Source organism: Ochotona princeps, chromosome 9 (assembly GCF_030435755.1).
Source record: "Ochotona princeps isolate mOchPri1 chromosome 9, mOchPri1.hap1, whole genome shotgun sequence".
NCBI classification, from domain to species: domain Eukaryota; kingdom Metazoa; phylum Chordata; class Mammalia; order Lagomorpha; family Ochotonidae; genus Ochotona; species Ochotona princeps.
The window spans coordinates 2,660,310-2,684,174 of NC_080840.1; the positions used below are offsets into that span (position 1 = coordinate 2,660,310).

A 23,865-nucleotide genomic window follows, 5' to 3' on the forward strand; every position below is an offset into this window, starting at 1 on the left:
TCTCTCTCTCTCTTTGTCTCTCTCTCTTTGTTTCTCTCTCTCTCTCTCTCGCCAGGTACTTGGTGGCCAGGGGATCATCATGGGTCACACTTTGTAAACTGATCGAGACTTGGTATAAATTTCTGCAGAGGTTGTCTGCAATGATGAGGTACCTTTGCTATCTTAACTTTGCCCCCGCATTTCTTCCCTGGATGGCATTTCTTGCCATGCGTTGCATCCATCACCATGCATTTGGTGAGGAAATGCTTTGGGTCATCATCTTTGTATTGCACGAAACAGGTCCCATGGCTGTGTGAGCTGAGGTTCAAAGGCTGTTTTGCTTTCTTGCTGTTGAGGCTGGGAGTAGATGTGAAAATATCCCTGGGACCGGCATTTGGCTTAGCGCCTGGGTTGGTAAACAGATGGGTTTCTTTCACGCCTGTTGCTGTCACTTAGGAAGAATGGCAGCATGAGTGCCTGTGTCCCCTTGCTCGTGGTTCACACTCTAGGGTGAAGATTCCAGACAAGGCAACCAGGGCTCAGCATATTTCTGCAAGTCTGCCAGCATCTGCAACCCCTATACTAAGATGATATTTCTTACACTTGCTTTTTTTTTTTTTTTTTGGGTGGGGAGCGGGGTTACAGGTGTTTTCCATCCATGTAGACTGAGGCTGGGTGGTCCAGGGAGAAAGGTCATTGCAGCTTTGGGAAGAGATGAGTTCTCTATGTTGGAACAGCATGCTAAGGACAGAGAGGGAATTCCTCAGCTTGTATCAGGCACTCCTTTTATACTTGGGATCCTACCAGTGAGTAGGAGTGTGACCCACTTTTCCTTGATTCATCCCTCCTAGCCCTCCTCCTCTCATTCTTCCTTCTTCCCACTTCCTTCCAGTGGTGGTGGGTAGAAGGTGAGGCTAGGTAAATTGGAAGAAACACTGGGCATGAATGACCAGACTTCACTGAGGTTGAGTGCCCAGTCTGATCTCTACACTGTTCCTGGACACTGCTCCCTGTGCCACCACTCCAGCACAGGTGCTGAGCAGTAGCTCAGGCCTTGGTAAGTGGCAGAATCCTTTGGGTTCTGGATCTGCTGGTCACTGACACTCAGTATCCCCCACTCCGTCTGTCTCAGTGTTTTATATAGCTGTAACACAACTGTAGAGGACAGGCAAACTTTAAACAATGGGAGATATATTTGGCTCACGTGTTTGGAGGTCTCCAATCCAATATCCAGGCACCATGCTGATAAGGGACTTTCTGCAGGGCCTAACATGGCAGAAGACATCATGGGGTGAGACAGAACAGTTGTGCAAGCCTGTCTCTCTTCTGATTCTTGCACAGGCACTAAAACTTTCTTCAGGCTCTTAGCCTCAGGCCCTAATCTCTTCCTGGCCACCAACAGATTGACCCCCAAAGCCCCACTGCTGCACATCAACACATGCATGTATGGATTTACTGACTTGAACTTTTGGGAGACACTTTGAAGCCATTGGACTCTCTGATCTGGGGTGTCCCGGAAGTGGCTCTGGGCTGAGCTTGGCCAGGCTTCTTGCGATTCCTGGCAGAATGCAGCCAAGCGTTGCTGTGCTGCCATTGCACACAAAGCCCTCGTTCCAGTGAGATGCAGCACTGGAGACTCCGCCCGACAACATCCGTTCACCCTGATGCTATTTCCTGAATCTGCATGGTGTCAGACACTGCCCATGGGTTCTGGGGAATAGATAGGAATAAACACAGTGAATGAGAGATTAGGAATGCATCAGGTAAGCTCTGAGGAGGGCACACAGGCGTGCAGGGAGCAGAGGGTGTTTGCTAATCAAAGGTCAACTTCAAGAGAATTCTTTTTATAAAATATGTAGTTTGCCAGGAAAATTTCAAAGGATGATGAGGTGTATACACAGTTAATCTTTATAACCTTTCCCGAAACATGCTTTCCCTGCCAGACCAGGCAAGCCCAAGGATTCCTTCTGTCACAATGACTCTTGCACTTGCATGCCGTGTGCTCTCACATCAGGGTTGGGTGGGTATGACATGAGTATTTTGGTTGTGAATTTTGATACGAATATAATTGTTCACCGGGAAGCCTGTGTCAATCAATTTCCAAGGATCTGTTAACCCTGGAGAATTATTAGGTAATGACAGCAGTTTGTCCTGTCATTCGGTGAAGACTAACTGGAGATCTGGGATGCCCAGCATTATTCTAGACTTGGACGATGCAGGAATGAAGTGACTGTGCTCCATGTTTGGCAATGCCAGCGGGCAGAGGCTTGTCCCCGCCAGATGTAGGACCCCCAGAAGGGCTTTGCTCTTTCGACCCCCAGTAACCCCAGTCAGGGTCTCCCATGTTCATTCAGTGATTTAAAGAATGCCTCTGCTTTTCTTTGGGAGCGGAGGGTCACTTTCTCAAAACCTCTTGATCCACAAGAAGTGGTTGGGCGGAGATGAGCAGGCGTTCTACACAGAGTGAATGCAGGGGTTATGGTCTGCCACTGGATGAAGATCATCTCTCTGAGCCTTGTCTGTCTTGTTAGGATTGACAGGTGTATCAAAGAGGGTCACTGTGGGCAAGGGATACCCCTGTAATGTGTTGTGAGCATGCAGATGCTTCTGGGAGTGAGTGGGGACACTGTTTATAACTCACAATGGCACTGTTTGTTGACTGAGACGGTTCCAGGGAAATAAGGATGTGTGGATTAATTAAAATGATGCTGTGCAGTGGGAGCCCTAGAGAGGGTTTTTAGAAATTATTTTTATTACTCTTGTTATTGTTTTAATAATGAGGCGACTGGGGCTAAGTGTGAGAAGGAAAGAGGTAGAAGGAGCTGTCTTGAGACTTCTGGAAGCCGATTGGAGTTCTGCTAACAAGATATGTACTTATCTCGGGGTCAGTCTTCGAGTCAGATCTGTGGGCACCGTGTTGGATTCTGAATTCTGCAGGGCAGGTTGGGTAGTGGACTAACAACCAGGAAAGACCTCTTCTGGTCTAACCACCGATAGCCCACTGACTCACTGATTGTGTGCTCCCCATATCCCCCCTCCCATCCGGCAGCCTCCTGGAACTTCTGATCTCTGCCCCATCCTCAGGTAAACCCCACTGCACACCGTGGGTGGGTCCTCAGTTGGGCGAGCTGGATGGCTCCCTCTGGGTCCATAAAGGTGGCTGATTTCTGTTAAAAGCCGTGCTCTCCCCGCACTGAGTGCATCTGTTCCTGGTTACCTGCCTGCAGGTTATCTGCCTGCAGGGGTGGGGAGGGGAGGTAATAAGGTTTTGACATGTAAATGAGCAGAGTTTCTGTGAAATCATCCATAGACAATCTGCTATTTTTAGCACCACCCTGCTGGCCACAGATCCATTCTTCTACCCTTGAACATCCCGCCCGTGTCTCCTCTCTGGTGGGGACTGGGAAACCAAGGGCCTGTCAGCACTGGTGCTGGGGGAGGGGAGGAGAGGCAGAGTCTCTGTTTTACACAAGATGTGAAGCAGTTTAACTGAGTTCACCCAGTTTGTGACTAGAAGAGCCAGTTTTGGGAGTGCCCCTCCCTGCCCACTGCCCTGTCCCCTGTCCGACCTTACCTTTGTGTTGCCTTGGAGCTGAGCACCTGCTGACTTAGTCCAGTATGTGCAAGGTGCAGGCAGCCAGCCTGTGCTGTCTCAGCTGTGCTCACAGGAGGGGGTGGCTTCCCTGGCTGGCTAGGCTGTCCTGGAGTGATAGCTATTGTTCGTTCCAGCCACGCCTGGCAGGGGCTGGCAGAGCCTGGTTCTCTGAGGCTGAAACACCCAAGCACAAGTGGTCTTCAGAGGAAAAGATCCTACTTTCAGACCCCTGGGACCCCCTTTGTGGGAAGAGGCCCTCCCGTGGAGTCTGAGCCAGGAGTGAATCCCATCGTGGGTCTGAGCCTGGCAGGCAGAGCTAAGGCCCTGGGTTAAAGAGTGGCACCTGATAGTTTCTGGAATCAGTCACAATGTAATGATTTCTACTGAGCTGTGGTATACATACAGAACATAGCACAAGCACGTATGTGGTTAGAGATCACATTCTTTGTAACTGAGGTGAAATTAGGGAACATACAATTAACCACTTTGACTTTTTCAGTTTATTTACATTTAGCACCTGATGTAAAACCATGCTGTCTGTTTAATTCCAAAACATAGTCATCACCCAGAAGGAAACCCATGCTTTAAGTAGTCACTCCCAACTCCATAGTCCCAGGAAACCCCCAAATCCATTGCGTTCATGGGTTCTCTTCTGGACCTTTCATGTGGTTGGATTCACACATGCTTGTCTTTGGTTCTGTTGTTTTCATTTCGGGAGTTTTGCACCTGGCTGGCTGGTTTCATCATATTGGAGAGCATTTCACCTGTCCCAGAACTGGTCCCATTTAGAATCATGGACCACTGCTGTGGACTTTAAATTGATTATGACATCCCATTCAGTTCACAGTCAGCTTAGGGCTGGGAATGACTGCCAGGCAAGGTGGGTAACAGCCCCACAATCTAAGGCTTAGGCCAGCTATTCCTTGGTTAAGAGTGAGGGAAACCCATCTGATACATTGCAGTTGGCTCCTGGACCTTGTGTTTATGTGACTGAATTATTCCTATCATCCTGTGGTCACAGGCCCAGGGGCATCACTGTCTTTTGAAACATATGTAGGTTCTGCCTGGAGGAAGGACAGGTAACCAGATAATCCTTCTGACTGGCCAAGCTATGGTCTGTTCTCTGGTTGAGGTGGGCAAGGCCCGTGGAGTCCAGGGTCCTGCAGCCCTGGGGGGAGGGCTGTCCCTATATGGAAAGGTGGGCAGATGAGAAGGTTACAGTGACAGGCTCTGTTCCAGTCACCATGGCTGCACTTGTTATTGAATAGATCCTTTCCATGGCTTCTAATTCCCCGGTTTGAATTGTCGCACAATGGATACATTTGTATAACCGTGCTTATTGGTTATCCAGTAACATTGGAGGATGGCTGTGCTGGATGCTGGGGAGAGAGGGCACATTGAGTTCTCTGCTGTGTCCCATCATCATACCCGTCATCCCTCGTTCAAGGGGACTTGGCAGATAAGGCCCAGCTGGGACACAATCAACAACATGTCACACTTCCTGCTAGGGACTTCTCAGCAAAGCTAAGGCACGCTTGCTGGTCTTCTCTCTCGCTGTCCCCCTTCAGTGTATATAGTTTTGATTTTGATGGAGTCTGCCTCATTCTGCCCACCAGGCTTCGATCTGTAGACACCCTGCAAGTGTGTGCTGTGTGCTTATGGCTATGGAGGAGACAACAGTTAATGTGGCGTCATTGATTCTTTACCCAAGGCTGCCTGGGCTCTGGTCCATGTCTGACCACAGAGTCCCTGCCATCTGCAGGAAACAGAGCTGCCATTTATGGCATGGCTGGTTAAAGTAAAGTCCATGAACAAGACAATGTGGGGTGTAAACATATCTGGAAAGCCTGCTGGTCAGGATTACAACCCTCATTGCCCTCAATCTCCTTTGCAAGGTTTTCAGCTGGATAATTATATCGGTATGTTTGCACAGGGGCTTTGCTAATTTTGGATCTGAGTCAACCATTGTAGACACATGGATAAGGTAGCTACTGCGTTCATCTTGGAGACAATGAAATGAAAGGTCACAGTGCTGGAGAGTGCCTAACATCTTGTCTTGTTAAGCTGCAGGAAACTGAAGTCTTCAGGAGTTCAGGATTTTTCTTCTTTCTGTCTCCAAAGCATAGAACCTGATCTTTACCTTTGAAGGTGTGGTGTAAAGTATGTTATCTGGCACATCTTTTTAAAAAGAAATTTTAAAGCAGTATCAATACACTTTCTCAAAGGATTTAATTTAATTTATTTCATTGGAAATGGCAGATGTACAGAGGAAAGGAAATACAGTGAGAAGGATCTTCTGTTCAGTGGTCATTCCCCAAGTGGCCATGATGATTGCAGCTGAGCTGATCTAAACCTGGGGCCAGGAGCTTCTTCCTGGTCTCCCAGATGGGTGCAGGGTCCCAAGGCTTTGGGTCATCCTCTGTTGCTTTCCCAGGCCACCTGCAGGTAGCTGTATAGGAAGTGGAGCAGCCGGGATACGAACTGGTGCTCATATGGGATCCCAGAGGATGCAAGAGGATTTAAGCCATTAGGCTGTCACACCAGGCCCTATTTGGCACATCTTATATGCTCAGTAAACATTTGCATAAACAAGATTTGTGCCCAAGGAGAGCCTTCTGAGCCCTTGCATGCATCTACTGTGGGGCCAGATCCAAGCACTGTGATGAAACAGGGTGGAAGCTGAGACAAGCTCAGCGATACCTAAGGCCATGCAGGTGTGGCCAAAGAGTATGTCCAGCCTGGGGTGTGTGACCCTGTGTTTTCCTCTTGCCCTGGAACACTTGTACTTCTGTAGCACTCTGCTTGACTCAGAGTAAACACATCTTCAGTGCAACCTCAGGGGAGACTTTCTCCCTAAGCCAGCAGGTGCACCTTCTCTAAGCCAGGATCCTTCTGTTCTGGGGTTGGAGATTCTGCTGGGGAGCTCCCGGAACACCCAACATCTGTGAAGGCGACTGGAGAATAGAGATAATGGCCTGGCTAGGCAGGCACATTTTTTTCTGTAACTGGAGACGTTTAAATGTCATTGATGTAACTCTAGGCTTACTAAATAAATAGTACAGACACAGGGCATGTTTTCCTTGCAGAAGCTGGCACCACAGGGGAAGGGAGAATGCAGCAATTCACTGCACTGCTGGCAGCTGGTTAGATTAGGAAGGGCAGTGTCAAGAATGTGTCAACTGAACTTGAGCTGTGGTTATGCAACAAGGTGGAGGAATCCACCATGGTGGGAGGGTTTGGGGAGGGGTGGGGAGAACCCAAGTATCTATGTAACTGTGTCACATAATACAATGTAATTACTGAAGTTAAATAATAAATAATTAAAAAAAAAAAAGAATGTGAGGAAATTGTGGAGAAACGAAGGGGAATAGCAGGGACTCCAATCCTGCCCACGGAGCACGTTGCTCACTTTTCTCTGCCCCTGAGGCACGTCTGACCTACCTGGTGTCTTGCTTGTGCACAGTGGGCCTTTGCTCACAAGTGTGGCTGTCTTCGTAAGTGGGAACTCTGGTCTTTGGACTTGTCAATGACATAGGACTAGGAATGCTTACAGGCTGCTGTGAGGTTGAGTGCCTATGCAAAGCAGTCAGAGCCTGGGAGGTACTTGATGGACACTCGATGTTCCCTGAAATCAAATGCCTAAGATCACATGCCCCACGCAAAGTGATACAACACAGTTATAATAATATGTTTTTGAACCTAAGGCTCTGTTCCTGCTTGCCCAAAGTAAGACAGCTTGGTGCACCACGTTGTTAAGACTGGTGAACTGAGCAGCAGGCCAGTCTCTGGTCACACCTCAGTTCTGCTCTGTTTTATGAAGATGGCTACTGTTCCTTTGCCTCCTCCTCGGACCTCTGCTTCCTGATCTCCACAATGCAGTCGGTGGCATTATCTATTCCTAAGGCTAGTGAGAGGTTGCAGGAGATGATTGGGTAAATCCAACAATCCAGTTCCCGTCACATAAGATGGACAGCTGCTGCCTCAGGAGAATGCAGTCTGCAGCCCAGGAACTGGAGCCAGGGTGATGTACACATTTCACAGACAGGATTGGTTTGGATTGCGGGGATTTTTTGAGAGTTGGTACAGATTTACACCCATCGATTAGGAGATGTCCCCTAGTGAATGAGATCAGGCAGCCCCGACTTTGCTAAAACATGACCATCCCTGGGGCTCAGGCTGTAACCATTTTGACAAGACACGAGTCAAACCGCTTTATTCATGAGCCCCACCTGCTTGGCTTTGGTCCGCCCAGCTCCCCACTTCTGAATTGAGAACGCAAAGCTTGCAGAGGTAGGGTTGCTCATGAAGGCCCCAGGGGAGGGTAAGTTCTTGATGGGAACTTGCACCATTCATCTGCTGATCCACTCGTGTTTTCCATGCACAGGATGTGGATACGCGGGTGCGGCTCACACTGGCCACTCCCCGGGACATGCATGTATGAGTGATACAGGCAGTAAGGGTCAGGAAGAGGTGCTAAGCCTGTGTTCTGTGTGCCCAGATAAGTAAACTTCTGGAACATTCCAGCCTGGACCTGCCAAAATTATGTGTCCAGAATTATTATTGGAGTCTCAGCAGTTAGGTACTCTTGTGTTGGTGCCTCTGTCCTCTGCCTTGCCTGTGGACGGAGCGTTAGTATGTGGATCCTCCTTCACAGAGAACCCCTGGCTCCGTTTGTGGCACACAGAACACACAGATGTGGAGGTTTGAGGCTTGACCATGTCAGAGATGGGGCTTGATGTATTGGAGACCGGCATGTTAATGTTTCTGACAGGTTGTGCAGCATCAAGGGTTACCTGGTTTTGTCTGATTCCCAGGCTTGTCTGATCAGGGAATAAACACCTGTAGAGGGTTGAGATGAGCTCTCCAGCTTCTTCCCAGATGCCTTGGTGGGAAGAGTGGAAAGGAGAGGAGGGAGCGAGAGGTTGTCCACTGAGGAGGAGCCGTTGGCCAGTACGGGGTCTCCTGCGAGGACTCTGCTGGACTCGCCCAATCCTATACCCTTGGCCTGCTTTGCAGTTGAGGAGTGAGAACCTCAAAAGACATCTAGTTCCTTGTCCAATGTCACTAAACTACAAAGTGCTGAGGGCATTGTTCTTTCAAAATGCAGTTCTGAAAAATCTCTACTGACTAGTTGGGCTTTGTGCTGCTCTCCAGCTGAGGGTTTTTATTCACACATTAGTGTGAATTGCTCAAATTAACTAATGTTTTCACAGGTAACAAAGTGCAACTGAATCTTTTGGCTTGGGGCACTTCCTGAGCAGGTCTGGAGGAAAACAAGAAGGGAGTGAAAACTAGATCTGGGTTTGAGGCCAGAACTTGGCAATAGCAGTTTGCACAGGCAGTTGCGAAAATTGGAAAGGCGAATGTTATTCAAATGAGATTGTACAACTCGAAACCTTACTTAAATGTGTGACATTCAACACATGAGGGATTTTCTATGGATTATTCAGTTCCATTCAATTATTGAGCTAGACAGAGGTCCTGCTGACTGGGTGCTTATTCTTCCTCATCTGTTCAGTACTTACCTGGAGACAGGTGGCTTTGTCACGAGGGGCTGGAAATCGCAGCAACCAGAACGCTTTGGTTCTAGTTTAGTTTACTCCGGATGTTTGCTATGTGCCACACAGGTGAGTGATGTAGGCTAGCTTGGCCTCATCTGTGATTGGGCTGCTGACAGTACCTTTGATGAGGAGGTGTTGGGAGAATTAAATGAATGACATTAAAAAGCACTTTGGGATAGGACCTGGCCTAGAGGGAAAGTAAATATTAGCTAATGCTATCCCTGCATAACAACCAAGGCAGTAAGATATCACTGAGGCCTCAAGTTGTACAGGCACCTGCTTGGTGGCCAGTTGAGATTCAAATGACAGCTGGCATGAGAATTCGTCTTGAGCGGGAGGTCACCAGATTGAAGCAATGTTCTGTGCAGGGGTGTCGTGGTGTGGCCATGGCAAGGCTGCAGGGTACTGGGAACCAATAATGTCTTTGTGAGGCTAGCAGGGAGATTGAAGTTGATGAAGAGGAAAAGAGTTGAGAATGAGGAGACGAGGTATTGAGAGTAAACGAAGGAGAAAGGGGGTCCCCGGGCATCTTCAGGGCTCTGTGGTTCTGCCGGTAAAATAGGGTTAATTATACACACAGGTAGGAAGAAGCACAGTGCCAGCCACTAAGCCAGAGAGCACGCTGATCCGGAGCATTTCATGGGCTCCTGTGGCCCCAAGACCACAAACAGTGAGCACAGTGAGCAGAGGAGGGGCAGGGCGGAGAGGCTTGCAGGGAGGGGTGAAGAAGGGAGCGGACTCAGCCCTGCTCTCACAAAACATCATTTTATTCGAGAGGCAGGGAGACGGAGACACAGAGAAGAACAGAAATCTTTTATCTACTGTTTCATTTCCTGAATGCCAAAAAGAGCCAGAGCTAGGCCAGGCTGCAGCAAGGAAGCAGGAACTCAGCCTGCGTTTCCAAGGTGGGTAAAGGGATCCAACTACTTCAGCTGTCATCTGCTATTCCCAGGGTGTACACTGTCAGAAAGCTAGAATCAGAAGGGAAACTGTGATGCTAATTAATTATAGAACTGTGGGTGTCACAAGCAACATTTTAAAAAAAGTTTTATTTATTTTTATTTGAAAGGCAGATTTACACAGAGAAGGAGAGACAGAAAGATCTTGCATCTCCTGGTTCACTCCCCAAATGGGGCTGAGCCTATTCGATGCCAGGGTACAGGGTCTCAAGGTTTTGGACCATCCTCTGCTGCCCTTATAGGCCATAAGCACAGAGCTGGGTGAGAAGTGGAGCAGCCAGGAAAGTAACTGGCACCCATATGGGATCCTGGCACCTGCAAGGTGAGTATTTACCCATTGAGCTATCATACCAGGCCCTAAATAGACTTTTTTTCTTTAAAGATTTATTTTATTTTTATTACAAAGTCAGATATACTGAGAGGAGGAGAGATAGAGAGGAAGATCTTCCATCCGATGATTCACTCCCCAAGTGAGCGCAACGGCTGGCGCTGTGCCTGTCCGAAGCAAGGAGCCAGGAACTTCCTCCAGGTCTCCCACACGGGTACAGTGTCCCCATGCTCTGGGCCGTCCTCGACTGCTTTCCCAGGCCACAAACAGGGAGCTGGATGGGAAGTGGAGCTTCTGGGATTAGAACTGGCAGCCCATATGGGATCCCGGGCGTGTTCAATGCGAGAACTTTAGCCACTAGGCTATACCGCTGGGCCCCCTTAATAGACTTTTAAGTCTCCCTGAAATTGATGACAAGAAATTGTGCCTTTTCTTTAGAAATGGGAAAATAGTCGATGGAAGCATATCTTGTTAGTTAACTTAGCAATCACATGATCTTAGGATCGTGAAAAACCTTAATTCTTTTTCCTGGCAGAGGATGCACGGGTGCCTGGGACACAGGAATCTGCATCTGCTGCTTTTGACCACTGCTTCCCTGGAGCCTTCAGGATGGTGCTCCGGGTAAGGTTTCAGTGGGATGTACTTCCCATCCGCTGAAGCATCAACCTCAAACACTGTGGGAGCATGCGGTGATTTGAATTCAGCCACACAAAGAGAACCTTTCTCTTCTATCGCAGTTACCTTAACAATGGCACAGCACCATCCACTTCATGTCCACAAAAGTGTCAGGCCTGCATTCTTAGGTTGTGGTTGCTCTCGGGTAAGAAAAAGCTGACTTCCCCACAGCCACATGAAGGGCAGTGAGAGGAGCCAGAATATGAAGGATATAGCAATAGGAGCAGTGCAGACATCACAATAAGACGTCATCTCCTGGCGACTGCTGGCTGGGACTCCTCATGGCTTCAGGATAGAATTGTTCAGGAATGTTCCACAGGAGGACATGGAAGAAGGGCTGGGTTATTTTTTCTTTTGTTGGTATTACAGTGGTGATACACAATGCACCTTTCAGAAAATCCGTGATTTGAGTCATTTTGAAGATAGCAGTTGAGTAGCTTTATGTGTACTCACAGTATTGCCACTGTGTCCTCTCAGACTCATTGATAGCCTCCCATCGCCCGTAATTTGCTTTCTGTCTTTGTGGGTCTATCTTGGTCTAGATATTCCTTACAAATGGACTCCTACAAAGCATATTCTTTTTGTGCCTGGCATTTCCATTTATGTGATTTGTAAGATAAATCCAGGTTGTAGGATGTGTTGAAATTTCAGTCATTTTCATGGATGAGTAATATTCAACTGCATAGGTATTCCACAGGCTGCTTTAACCATTCATCCAATAATGACCACATAATTCATGTCTATAATTTTGTCTTTTGTAAATAGTGTTGCTGTAATCATTCCTGTATGAAATTTGAAGAACTCTTCACTTCTCTTGAATATGCATTCAGAAGTGAAATGCTGGCTCATATGGTAATTCTGTATTTAACACACTGAAGAAACCTCAAACTATTTTCCACACTGACTACCTCATTTCATATTCCCATCAGCAGTATGTGTGGGATCCAGTTTTTCAGCATCCTTGCCAGCACTTATATTTCCATGTTTTGATATTGAAGAGTATCTGCTGAGTATAAGGTGATATATTTGTGTTGGTGGATAGAGTGAGTAGGGGATAACATGCATTGGGGAGGAGTGTTCCGTTAGCATCACAATCAGTAGAAAGTGCATGTAGTCTACATAGGCATCTGGTCTCCCTTTATCAATGCCCGCTTGAGACTAGTCCATCATTACAAGGGTTAGATCTACCACTGAACATTCCAGCCCCAATGTTTATATTAAGGTTCACATCTTGGATAGATGATCCTGATGGTAGCATCTTTTTAAACAATCTGTTTATTGGAAATACAGAGTCACACACACACACACACACACCCCTGCACAGAACCTAACCACCAGAAAATCAAGACTCCACTATTCCCCGGGGGAAGTGACCTGTCTCTTTTTGCATCCTGTACCCTCTTTTAGCTCTTACTGTCAATAATCATTCTTATATTTATTTAAGTAACTAGAAGAATAGAGGCATGAGCAGAATTCTCAGGATACGACCTGGTGTCCGTGTACAGAAGTGCTTGCTAGGTGTCAGATTCCATTTATATCTCCCTAGCTGACATTTGTTTTAGATACCCGTGTTTTCACAGATGAGGAAAATTGAAACCCACTGACATTAAACTACTGCCTTGGGTCTGCTCCTGCATGTGTTGGAGTTAGGATTTGAGCCAGTGTTTGTCTGGCTTTAAGGGATCTGAGTGCAAAGACCTAGAAACAAGATACCAGGTGGCTCTGGGGTACGGAACTGGTGGATATGACCCCGTGGGACCACCTGTGACGCACCTGAAGGATTGTGGTCATCACTGGCATCCATGTAAGTAGGGGGCAGTGCAGAAAGAGGCATTGCAGTGATTGGGAATGTTGGGAAAGGGATTACCCGTGGGAGATGAAGGAAGCAGGTAATGCTGGACCATGTTGGCCAGTGTGAGAAATGGACTTAATGCTCTGGTTCCTTGGATGGCAGACGTGTCCAGGCAACAGCCACCCAGGTTCTCATCCTCTGTGTAACTTCTTGTCGGATCCTTCACTACCATCCTGGAATAACTTGTCAGCAAGGCCATGGCTTCAGGGAAACTTTTGGGATACGGCTTTCAAGATGAAATGAAATCAGCCATCCATTTATGCGGAAGTTAACACCAAGTGAAAAGGTTATCATTCTTCCTAAATTAGTGTTCACTGAGGCCTCCTGACATCACAAATAGAATATTAATAATAGAGCAATTACTTTGAGCGTTTTCTATGCCCCAGATACCAGTATTAGATATAAATTCTTGGATTTCGCAACCCTGCATAAAGGGTATTATTGGTCCTTCTTCGCAGATGAGAAAATTCAGAGGCTTCTACATAAAATCAGAAACTAATGAATGATAGGATTTGTAGCTATGACAGTTCATTGCTAAATTTTGTTACCTTTTCTGCATTGAAATGCATCTCCTCAGATTGCGTGAGAACATTGGTGGGAGAGGCTGGTGCGTGCCATGGGTGGTCAGGGTGGAGACACAGTGATGCAGGTTACCTGCTGAAGCTATGCCCAGTTGTTCTACACAACTGGGCCCACACTCTTACTGTGAGGGCACCAACTGTTGGAAAGGCCATCCCTGGTGTCCTGGTAGGGGCCTTGTGACTCTCTTATTTTTGATGTAGCATTCAGAAGGATGAATGGAAACCTCTGCTAACTCTGGAAGTAACTGTCTCCTTCCCCAGATGCAGGGAAGCGGGGACGAGGGGTGAGTCAAATTTAGACAAGAGGGACACTATTTGTCTTCCTTTGTTTGCTGCTTACACCCAGGACAAAAACAGCTAAGGGTTGCATTACATCTAAGATAAAATTATTTTAATCTGAAATCCTAAGTGGCAGCTGGTTCTAGTGCCCAAGGGCACTGCTATATGACTGGAAGAAAGAACATTCAGCTCACCCTGTCACGATCCTGTGTCTTTGTCCCTTCTCCTGTTTATCTGACACCTGCCATTCCCTCCCCATTCCCTGCCGTGTTTTTTGCTAACTGAGGACATTTGGAGAGGTTTGTTTTAGAACAGTGATGGCACAGTGATTCAAGGTGGGCCCAGAATTCAAAGCACCTGGCTTCATGCTAAGGGTGCAGGTGCGTTTGGGCTTAATGTGTGTTGATGCCAGAGTTATATCTGTTGCAGAGGCCAGTCTGTCTGGGGGACATCTCACATTGGATTTAAAGACCTGAATAGCCAAAGTCCAGTGAAGGTCCTCTCTCAGGAGGCTGTGTGACAGGTCCAGAGACAGCCACTAGATATTCTATTTGCTCAGCTCCTTTGAGGGGCAGGGCTGTGTGATCCCTGAGTTTCCTTTTAGGTCTGGAGTTCTAAGATCTTAATGATGAAACTTGTTTGTTTCTCATGTAGTATTAGATGATGATGTTCCTTACCCTGTTTACCTGCTAGGGGTCTGTGATCAGGTGAAAGCACAGATGTGGAAACTTTGATCACCTGGAATGCAAATATCATTATGCTAGAATTCAGGGTCCCAGGAACATTTGCTGTATGACCAGGAGCACTCCTCAGCACACACACACACACACACACCTGGGCCTCACTGTTTTTAACCTGTGTAATGATGGATGAATGAAGTGATGACATGGCCCATGAGGCAATGTTAATAGCCTGTACAGGGGTGTGTCCTCAAAGGGTTAAACCAACCCTACTGCTGTTGAGCCCACTGATATCTCCACGTGCTTCAGCTCAAATTGGGTGAGCTGCCATGCTGCAGAGGAAATGCTTCTGAAACATTTATAGCCATTAATGAATGCAGAACCTTAAAATTAGATGGTGTGATATTCATAGACTCTCAGAATCGTCAGGAAGCAGAAAGAATGTCTTGCAAGGTTTCAGCCCAAAGCAGGAATCCCCTCTTTAGCTTCAGGGGCAGACTTGACATCTGCTCATCCCCTCTCAGGGCCAGGGAGCCAGCCAGTGCCTTGGAAGGCTTATGTATCTGTGCTGGCTGTGATGGGTTCTTTCTGCCCAAACTGCTCAACCTTAATACGTGTGGTTGTTTTTATTACCTGTTCAAGCTCAATAGAAGATGGGATGTACTTCTGAACCTTCGTCGGAACCCAGCCTCTGTGGCTGTGGCTGGACGTCCAGTGTGCTTCTCCAGTGTGGAATGTGCCCTGGATTCTGTCTTTAGAACCTCGCACCCACCCCACCCTGCTGCTGGCTCACCCCACCCTCCACGTTTGTATTCTTTGGGTGTTGAGGTTCGTCTCTATATTGTGAAAGCTAAATTGAATAATATGCACATTATCATCATTAATTGTTATTCTACTGTTAGCATTCTCCACAGTGTAAGCCAGCTTGTTACCATGATGAAATACCCAAGGAAGCTGCAAACAGAAAAGGATTGTTTAGCTCGTGGTTTTGGAAGTTTAAGGGCAACAGGGACTCCGTGGGTTCAGCCACCCTGTGGGTTCACCCCATGGCTGGAACGTGTACAGTGGAGGGCTCATGTGCAAGCCAGGAATCAAGGAGAGTGACTGAGACCATCTTGGCTTTTGTAACCACCCCTCTGGTGAGGATAGCTTTGGAGAACTCACAGCCTTGATTGTTGCATCGCCCTCTAGGCCTCCCTCCCTGAAACCATCACTGCATTATCATTAACTTATAATTTGGGAATTTGGAGTCTGGATGAGTTTGGGTTGGGATTCTCTGGGAACATGGGTTAGCTTCTGTCAAAGAAAACGTCCGGGGGGATCCCCCATCTTTCTTGCAGAAGCTCTAGTTTTCATTACAAATGATACAGTCTGCCTTGAATAGCAAGTGACCCACCAGGCGGCAAACTATAGTTACTGTCTGTAGCAGAACTGGCTGTATGGCATGAACTGGGGGCACATTTGTGGGAAGGGATGTGCTGAGGGTTTGGATGCAGGCAGAGAACAATTGCTGCTGCCTCTCCTTGATCCTAGAGGGGAAGCAGCACCCTGATGGGGTGTCCCAGGTTCAAGGGTGCTGGGTTATGGCTGAGGACGCCCTTTTGTGTGCTGCTCACTGTTCTCCCATATAGCATGATGTACCCCCAACCCAGTCCTAACTTTCCTTATGTACATGCTCTGATTCTATGATTGGCTGTCTTTTAAACACCTTAACGTTCTATGTCCTTACCATTAAGTATATTTTGATGTATATTCTTGCCAGCACACTTTTTTTTTAATTTACTGTTTCAGAGATCACATACTTTGAATATTGGAGTTTTAAAGAAAAACATCCCTTGCAAAGGGATTCCTGCCTCCCCTCCCAGGCAATGTCTAGTGAGATATTAGAATCATGGTATTTTCCAAAAGCAGTTTCTTTTTTAAATATTAATTTTTTTTCATTTAAAAGTCACAGGAGAGAGAAGAGAGCGATATCTCTTTCATCCTATTGTTTACTCCTCAGGTGCCTATAATGGCTAGTGCTAGACTAGGCCAAAGTCAGGAGCTTTAGCTGGGTCTCCCACAAGAGTGGCTGGAGCCCTGCTCTTGGGTCATCTTCTGCTGCTTTCTCTAGGACACTAGCAAGGAGCTTGATTGGAAGTGCAGCATCGGGGTCATGAGCTGGTTCCCATATGGGGTGTTGGTATCACAGGTGGCAGCCTAACCTGCTGTGCCATAACTCGGATACCTCAAAATAGGCTCAATATTTTTGTCAGGTTTTCACACAGACAACTAAATATATTGTGGAACATTTTAGATAGTGTCAAAGACTAATTCAACACTTTAACCATATTGTAATGAAAATCAAATTATTATTCAAGGTTAATTGACACAGAACCCAGGCTCCCAGAGAACCTAACACCTCTAGATTTAAGGGGAAGGCCTTGCTCTTTAGACCTGGAGGGCAGGGAAGATCTTTGGAACCTCTTGGCAGTAATAAAATAGAAGCAGTAATTATTAACACAGTAAGCAGTCTGCCATGCGATTACTATAGCTTGTTTCAAAGGTGGTCGCCTGCGGTCCTTCCTAACGCACTGGTATTCTCCCCAGCGTGTGTAAAGAGGAATGCCTGTCGGGTCCTGTGTTGTATACCTGTAACAGGCAGGTTGAAGTTCACATACAACCAAAGAGAGTGTGGAGAGCTGTGACTTGAGAGACAAGGAATCCTCTTGAATTAAATAAAATACCTGTTGAATCTTTTGAGGGCAACGAATTCTTGGAGGCATGGGGCAGGAGCTGCTCGCTACTATGGGCCATCCAGTGCAGCAGTGCGATATAGAACCCTTGAAAGGTAGCTAGGCTAGCACAGAGCAATGGGAAAAACCCAGAGAAGAGGCTGAGGGGGATACACACTCACATGGTGAGGGCTTTGGCACTAAATGTGGGGAGACTTGATGATTTATTATCTTTGAGAAGGAAAGAGGACTGAAGGCTCTCACCTAGGCAACTGGGTTGGATGAAGGTGATCTCTAGCTTTGGTGACCATTCAGCTGTCCCTGTTGCAAGAAAGGAGGTCTTCTGCTGGCCCTATTACTTGAGGGTAGGGACAGTTTTCCATCTTGAGAATAGAGAGCAAGGACCCATTTTGAACGGACAATTCCCATTGAGACATGACAAAGTTCTCATCACCTAAGGGGAATGGACTCAAGTGTCCAGGCCCTCCTTCCTGAGTGCTCAACCTTTCGTTGTGGTTGTCACTGTTCAGCATTTCTCAGTGTTGGGTGATCAGGGTCAAGAAGATCTGCTCTTCAGATCTGCATGCACATACAGCCTTCAGGAGCTGCAGGTGTACATCGTGCATCTCAAAATCACAGCAAATGCAGAGTGAAATCATTGGCATGTTAGTGTGGAGATGTCTATGGTGTGTGTGTGGGGGGGGGATGTGTGTGCATGTGGTATTTGTGTACACTGTGGGTTGAGCATGTTGGTTGTGTGTTGTACATGTGCATGCTGCTGGTTGTATGCCGAGTGTGTGTCATGGGCATCTTGTATGTGTGATTAATTTTGTATGTTGTGTGTGTGGGTGCATCTGCCTTATCTGTATCTATAGCTGCATTAATGAATGGATGTGAATGAATGTGATATGGTATGCATGACTGTGCATCACATGTCTGTTGTGTATATCTGTCATGTGTCTGTTCTAACAATACAGTGTGCCGGAAACTGTTGACCACTTCACACATCCTATCTCTAATAGTTGTGCAGACAGCTTTCTGGGATCTGAGCTCTTAATATTCTCACTTAGTAGTAAGGAAACCGAGGAACAGGGATGCTAAACATTGAACCCCTGCTTAAAGGAACTGAGCTAGCTTAGGTCTGATAAATTCAAAAGCTGTAATCTGTAAGCCAGCTATTCCTTAAAAGAATATTTACTTATTTATTTTGATAGTCTAATTGGAAAGGAAGATAGAGAGAGGGAGAGAGAGAGAGAGAGAGAGAGAGAACGAACTTCTGTCTGCTGCTTTACTCCACAGATGGCCCAAGGGGCCAGCACTGGGCTGTGCTGAAGCCAGAATCCAGGAGCTTCATCTGGGTTTCCATGTGTGTGGAAGGATCCTAAATGTTTGGGACATCTTCTGCTGCCTTTCTCAGGCTATTTTTAGGGAATTGGATTGGAAGTGGAGCAGCTGTGACATGAACCAGCATCCATATGGAATGCCAATATTGCCTTATCTACTAGGCCACAATGACAACTCCCTATGCCAGTTATTGTTGCTTGATTTTTTGAGTCAGAGCTCTCTGGAGGACTTGTGGAGTTACTGGCTTGAGAGTCTGGAGTGGGACTTGTGGTTTTGCTTTCCTAGCAAAGAGATACTGACAGTGCTGATCTGAAGACCGCATGTGAGAAACACCTGCCATGTGAACTCCCTCCAGTCATTAGATGCAAAGAACAGGGATGAGGGATGGGAGTACAGTAAATGCTGTTGGATTACTGAATAAAAAATGGACCAAATGCAGTTGCCAGCAAAACCAATGTGGAGTTTTCAAACTGATAGTGTCAATGTGAGCTCATCTTCTTCACTGACTCATTGGTTGCTTGTTATAATGAATCAAATGCTATTAAAGAGAAAGAGGTAGCTTCCCACCGAGAAACTGTGTGTTACCAGTTCCTGTTAATTCTGAAGAAGAGGATTGCAAGCATCATCCCAGGAAAATGTAATATTCTGTATGGTTTTCTCCAGGCAGTCAACCTTTATTTCCCATGAAGCATTAATTCCCTAGAGACATTCTGACAGTAAGTGCCAGTGTTGGATGATCAAGTTCATTGGGCCCCTGGGGCTGCACTCTCCCCTGAATAGCACCAGGGGCCTCCACTGTGATTGGGAGGTCAGCACTGCATACCTTTTGATGGTTGTGTGAAATGGAATGTGGAGCTCCTCAGAGCAAGGTTCAGCATGTCTGGGCCAGTGGTGGTAGAGTTTGTAACCCTTTGGCCCTCTTCCTGTGTGTTTCTTCTCCATGAAGAGCGATCAAGAGAGGGACCAAGGGCCACTGAAAGTTGACTGCCATGAGCAACCAGTGCGATAGTTTGGCCAGCCCTGCCATTTCTTTGAAGGCTGAGGTTGTGTGGGGTTGTGAGGCACTGGGGAAGGTACAGCTGTTGCTGTTGACAATGACATTTAGCATAGACAGATTCTGTTTGCTGGCCTGCCATGGGCTTTGACAGTAAACAGCTTGGGATTGACCTTGGTGGTAGGCTATGGCCTTGCCTGGTTCCTGGGTGCATCTCAATGGCTTTCCCCTAGTGACCTGAGTGTTTAGTGCTCCAGGTGAGCCTTTCCAGGTTTGTCAGATTGGAACCCCATCTTGCAGAGTTTGTAGAGTCTGGTTCCTGAGATCTGCTGCTGTTTAGTTTAGAGTGTAGGCTTTTGCATCTTCCAAGATGTTTTCCCAGAGGGAGCCCTTGCCATAGAGTTAAGGCCTATGTGCCTGGCATGTCTGTGGTTTCTGCAGTGAGGTTGGGTCCTGAACCATAGCAATGACTTTGTTCCCTAAGATCTCTTGGGGCTATAAGAAGTGAGGCTTGAAAGCAGACCTCCATGTCTATCACTGCTTGCCAGGAGAGAGCCCAAGACTTCTTTTACTTTCTCTCTCCCTGTTCCTTGTTCATTCACTTTCCTCCAAGAATTCATGCCAGCTTTGGACACCTTACCATTCATTCTACTGGAAATCTTACTGCGTAGCTCGTGTTGTCCATTGCATAGCGGATGGTAAATCAAGGCCTGAAGAAAGTGAGGTGACTTAACAAAGAACATGCCACTAGAACATTCTACAGTGGGAAAACAGCTCCAGGTCAGAGGAGCAAGAATTATTATTATAATACTCTTGTCAGAGAAAAGTTAAGTAGCTCATAACATACAGAAGTGTGTAGTAGGTGTCCAAAGTCACTCCTCTCGCCCTTTCTTTAAATCCTGCTATACTCATGATTTCATGTTTTCAGTCTGCCTGGCATCCCCTTCTTGATTTGTTGCTTGCCCAACTACATGATCCTTGTTTGTTTGTTTGTTTGTTTTTGGTTGGGAAACTTATCTGTCTATTAAGCTGAGGTCAGGATCTGTCTGGAACCAGCACCTACCAGCTCCACCTTCCATGCTTGGTAGAACATTCCCGTTTCCTTGCCAGTGCAGACACCTGGGCTCCATACAGACTACATTTCCAGTGTCAGTGATAAAATCAGATATTGATCATTATTAGAGGCATCTACCATGGATTCTTTGCTACATGTCAGGGTCGTACAAAGTGCTCTGTATGGTGAATCTATTCCACCTCTCAGCACTTGTCAGTCACCTTGCAGGTCAGTCCTGCTGTTGCAGATGGAAATACTGAGCTTGAGAGGAGGTTAGTGAATGGCACAAGTTCACGTGCTAGAAAGGCGCAAAGCAAGAATTCTTGTGTCCTTGTCCCGGAACGATGGACCTCTGATTGGGGGAAGGCTGGTGCTGCCTCCACCTTCCAGAGGATAGGAAGCACAGTGGATCAGCTGCCTTTGGAGTCAGCACCCTGGATCTGAGTCCACTTCATTCCAGAATGAGCTTCATAATGTCAAGACAGTGATTTTATTGTTCTGTTTTTCTGCAGAAAGGGCCCTGAGCGATGGCACCCAGGTGACACATGGCGCTCACTCAGGTCCAGGGGTCATGCGTTTTTGTCCATATGAGCACTGCCTGGCTTCGTGGTCTAGCGGCCAGGCTCTCAGCACTTTGCCACTTTCATCTCCAGCTGCTAATGTCTCTCTCGTTTTTCAGGTAATGAACCAAAAAGATCATGTCTGAAGTACAAGGAACAGTGGAGTTTTCTGTAGAGCTACATAAATTTTATAATGTGGATCTCTTCCAGAGAGGGTGAGTGTTTCACAATTTTTTATTATTTAAATTTTTGCTTGTTTGATTGAAAGTCAGAAGACAGAGATAGAGATATTCAAGGAATCTTAAAAAGGCTCACAGAAAATGTGTATTATGAAAAAATAAGGTTTGGACGTCAACAATTTTCACACCAAAATGAATCTATTTTAACTTGACTTTCCACAAACTTTCTGAACTTCTTTATGTTCACACAGACAATACTGAAGTTGTAAGGGTGGCATTTGGCATGGTGGTCAAAGTGTCTTTGGGGTAAGGAAGGTCTTATTAAAGGTGTCTGTGTGCTGGGCACGTGCTGGCCTCCCCAGCCTCTCTGCGCATGCAATGCTGCTGCCTACATTGTCAAGGAGTTGCCCCCTTTCCTTAGGATGGACTCTGAATTGGGCATTGTAGGCATGATTACTAAGTCCTCAGGATGGGCTTTGCTGAGCTTCACTGTAGGAAATAAAGGTGTGAAGTGGTTCCATAGAGTATCTAAACAGCCTAGAAATATGTGTACCTGGTGGCCAAAGCTGCTTTCTCCATGCTATTTATCAGGATGCCAGAATTCATAGCGAATGATCTGTTATTGGCTTAACAGAGCGAATATATATCCAAAACAAGAGGTTTCTGTTAATTTGCTTTTGCCGTGTGACCTGTTAGCCTAAGACTTGGTGGATTTAGACAGGCAACTTTCAGTTTAGCTCATAATTCTGAGGGGAAGCAATTTGAACGGAGCTCATCTGAGTGGAGCTACTGACTGGAACCAGGTGTGGCTAGTCTCAGCTGCGTTTGCTCAGAGCTCTGGAGCCCAGGGCACGGAAAGCCGTGACTGCCTCTCTAGCTTCGTCCTCTTGCAAGTCAGCCTAGACTTACTGTATGGCAGCTAGGTTCTACTTGAAGCTCCTCTTGGGAACTTGTATGGGATTATTTTAATTGCATTCTACGGGCCAAAGCAAGGTGCAGGACAATTCAGGATCAATGTGTGGAAATAGAATACATCTCCTGATGCAGGAGGAAGAATCCAAATAGATTTTTTTTTAAAAGATTTATTTATTTGTATTGGAAAGGCAACTTTACAGAGAGAAGGAGAGACAGAGAGAAATATCTTCCAAGTGGCAACAATGCAGAAGTTGACCCAGTCTGAAGCCAGGGGCTTCTCCCAGGTGTCCCAAATGGGTGCAGGGTTCTAAGGCTTTGGATCATCCTTGCTGCTTTCCCAGGCCACAAGCCAGGAGCTGGATGGGAAGTATAGTAGCTGGGATACAAACCAGCTCCCATATGGAATCCCAGCGTGTGCAAGGTGAGGATTTTAGCCACTGAGTCATTGCATCAGGCCCCAAATACATTTTTCATGGTTGACTGTTAAGGTTAGATGTCAGTTTCCAAAGGATAGCCGTGAAATGAATGCTGCAGGTCCCTTTGTAGATAAGTGCAAAAATTCAGTGAGACTGAATGGTTCAGGTAGGTCAGCTGAGCCAGGCAGCAAGAGGAATGAGAAGTGACTCTGGGACCAGGTCTTTGTTTCAGGTAGGAAGACAGGGGATGCAGTGCTGGATTCAGGGACTGGGTTTCAAGGAGGTAAAGTTCTGTGCACTCTTCCGGAACCCCTGTTCCTGATGGCCCATCTGTCCTCATTTGGTTAGAAGTAGTTGCTGCAGCTATGAGACCCTCCACTCTTGCCTGGACTTGGTTCAGTACTTGTGAATCCAGGCTGTGCTCCTACTTCTGGGAGCTGCTATGGTATTCATTCTGTGTTGCTTTTGAGCAGCCTTATCACAACAACCTCACATTTGCAAGATAAGGAAGCAGTTTTGATAATAGGGGGTCTTCTCACTCTCCACTGACTTTATCAGCTGCCTGAGAGGCAAGCAGTGCTCTCTTGATTTTGTAGCTTGATTACTTGGGATTTGGAAATTGTACAGGCCATAGATTTAACATTGCCAAAAGGTTGTGGGTACTGAGGCTAAACCTTTCTCATCCAAAATCTTGCAGTATTTTCTATTATTTAAAACTGGTCTCCAAAGTGGACTGCATGCTTCCCCATTGTGTACAAAATAGACAGCAGGATGTGCGATGGAAATCTTAGAACTTCTGTTTACCATTGTTTAGTCACATATCACATAGAATTCAAGTTGACCCTAAAAACCTTGCCTTGTCTACATGGCAAACAGTCATGAGTTTCACTCAGTAACTGAGCTCTAAAGAACAAAGAGGCACCTGTAGTACAAGCAGGCAATGTCACTCTTGTGTTGCAAGATGCAGCTGTTTGTGACTATCCAGTTGTGTGTATCTGTAAATTGTTTTCTAGTTTCAATTGCACAAACCCTCATAGAACTCAAAGGGAGCAATGAATCAAAGGCAATGTTGGTAATGGAATTGAACACAGTCATCACACTAAGCAGATCCAACTAGGAGTAGGCTAAGAGATTTGGATGTTCCTAAAAGTCATTTTCTATATTTTAATCCATACTCTATATACTACACTTAATAGTAAA

The 23,865-nt window shown here is 46.5% G+C and overlaps 1 protein-coding gene across 3 annotated transcripts in view; it reads left to right on the forward strand.

The window, feature by feature from the left end:
• The window catches only part of FAM135B (family with sequence similarity 135 member B), a 288,328-nt gene that overhangs the window by 90,561 nt on the left and 173,902 nt on the right, over positions 1-23,865 (forward strand). For all 3 annotated transcript variants that reach the window (XM_058668452.1, XM_058668449.1, XM_058668450.1), the window contains exon 2: positions 21,275-21,370. In XM_058668452.1, the coding sequence (XP_058524435.1) occupies positions 21,294-21,370 (77 nt within the window). In that variant the 5' untranslated portion in view covers positions 21,275-21,293. The remainder of the gene's footprint in view (positions 1-21,274; positions 21,371-23,865) is intronic.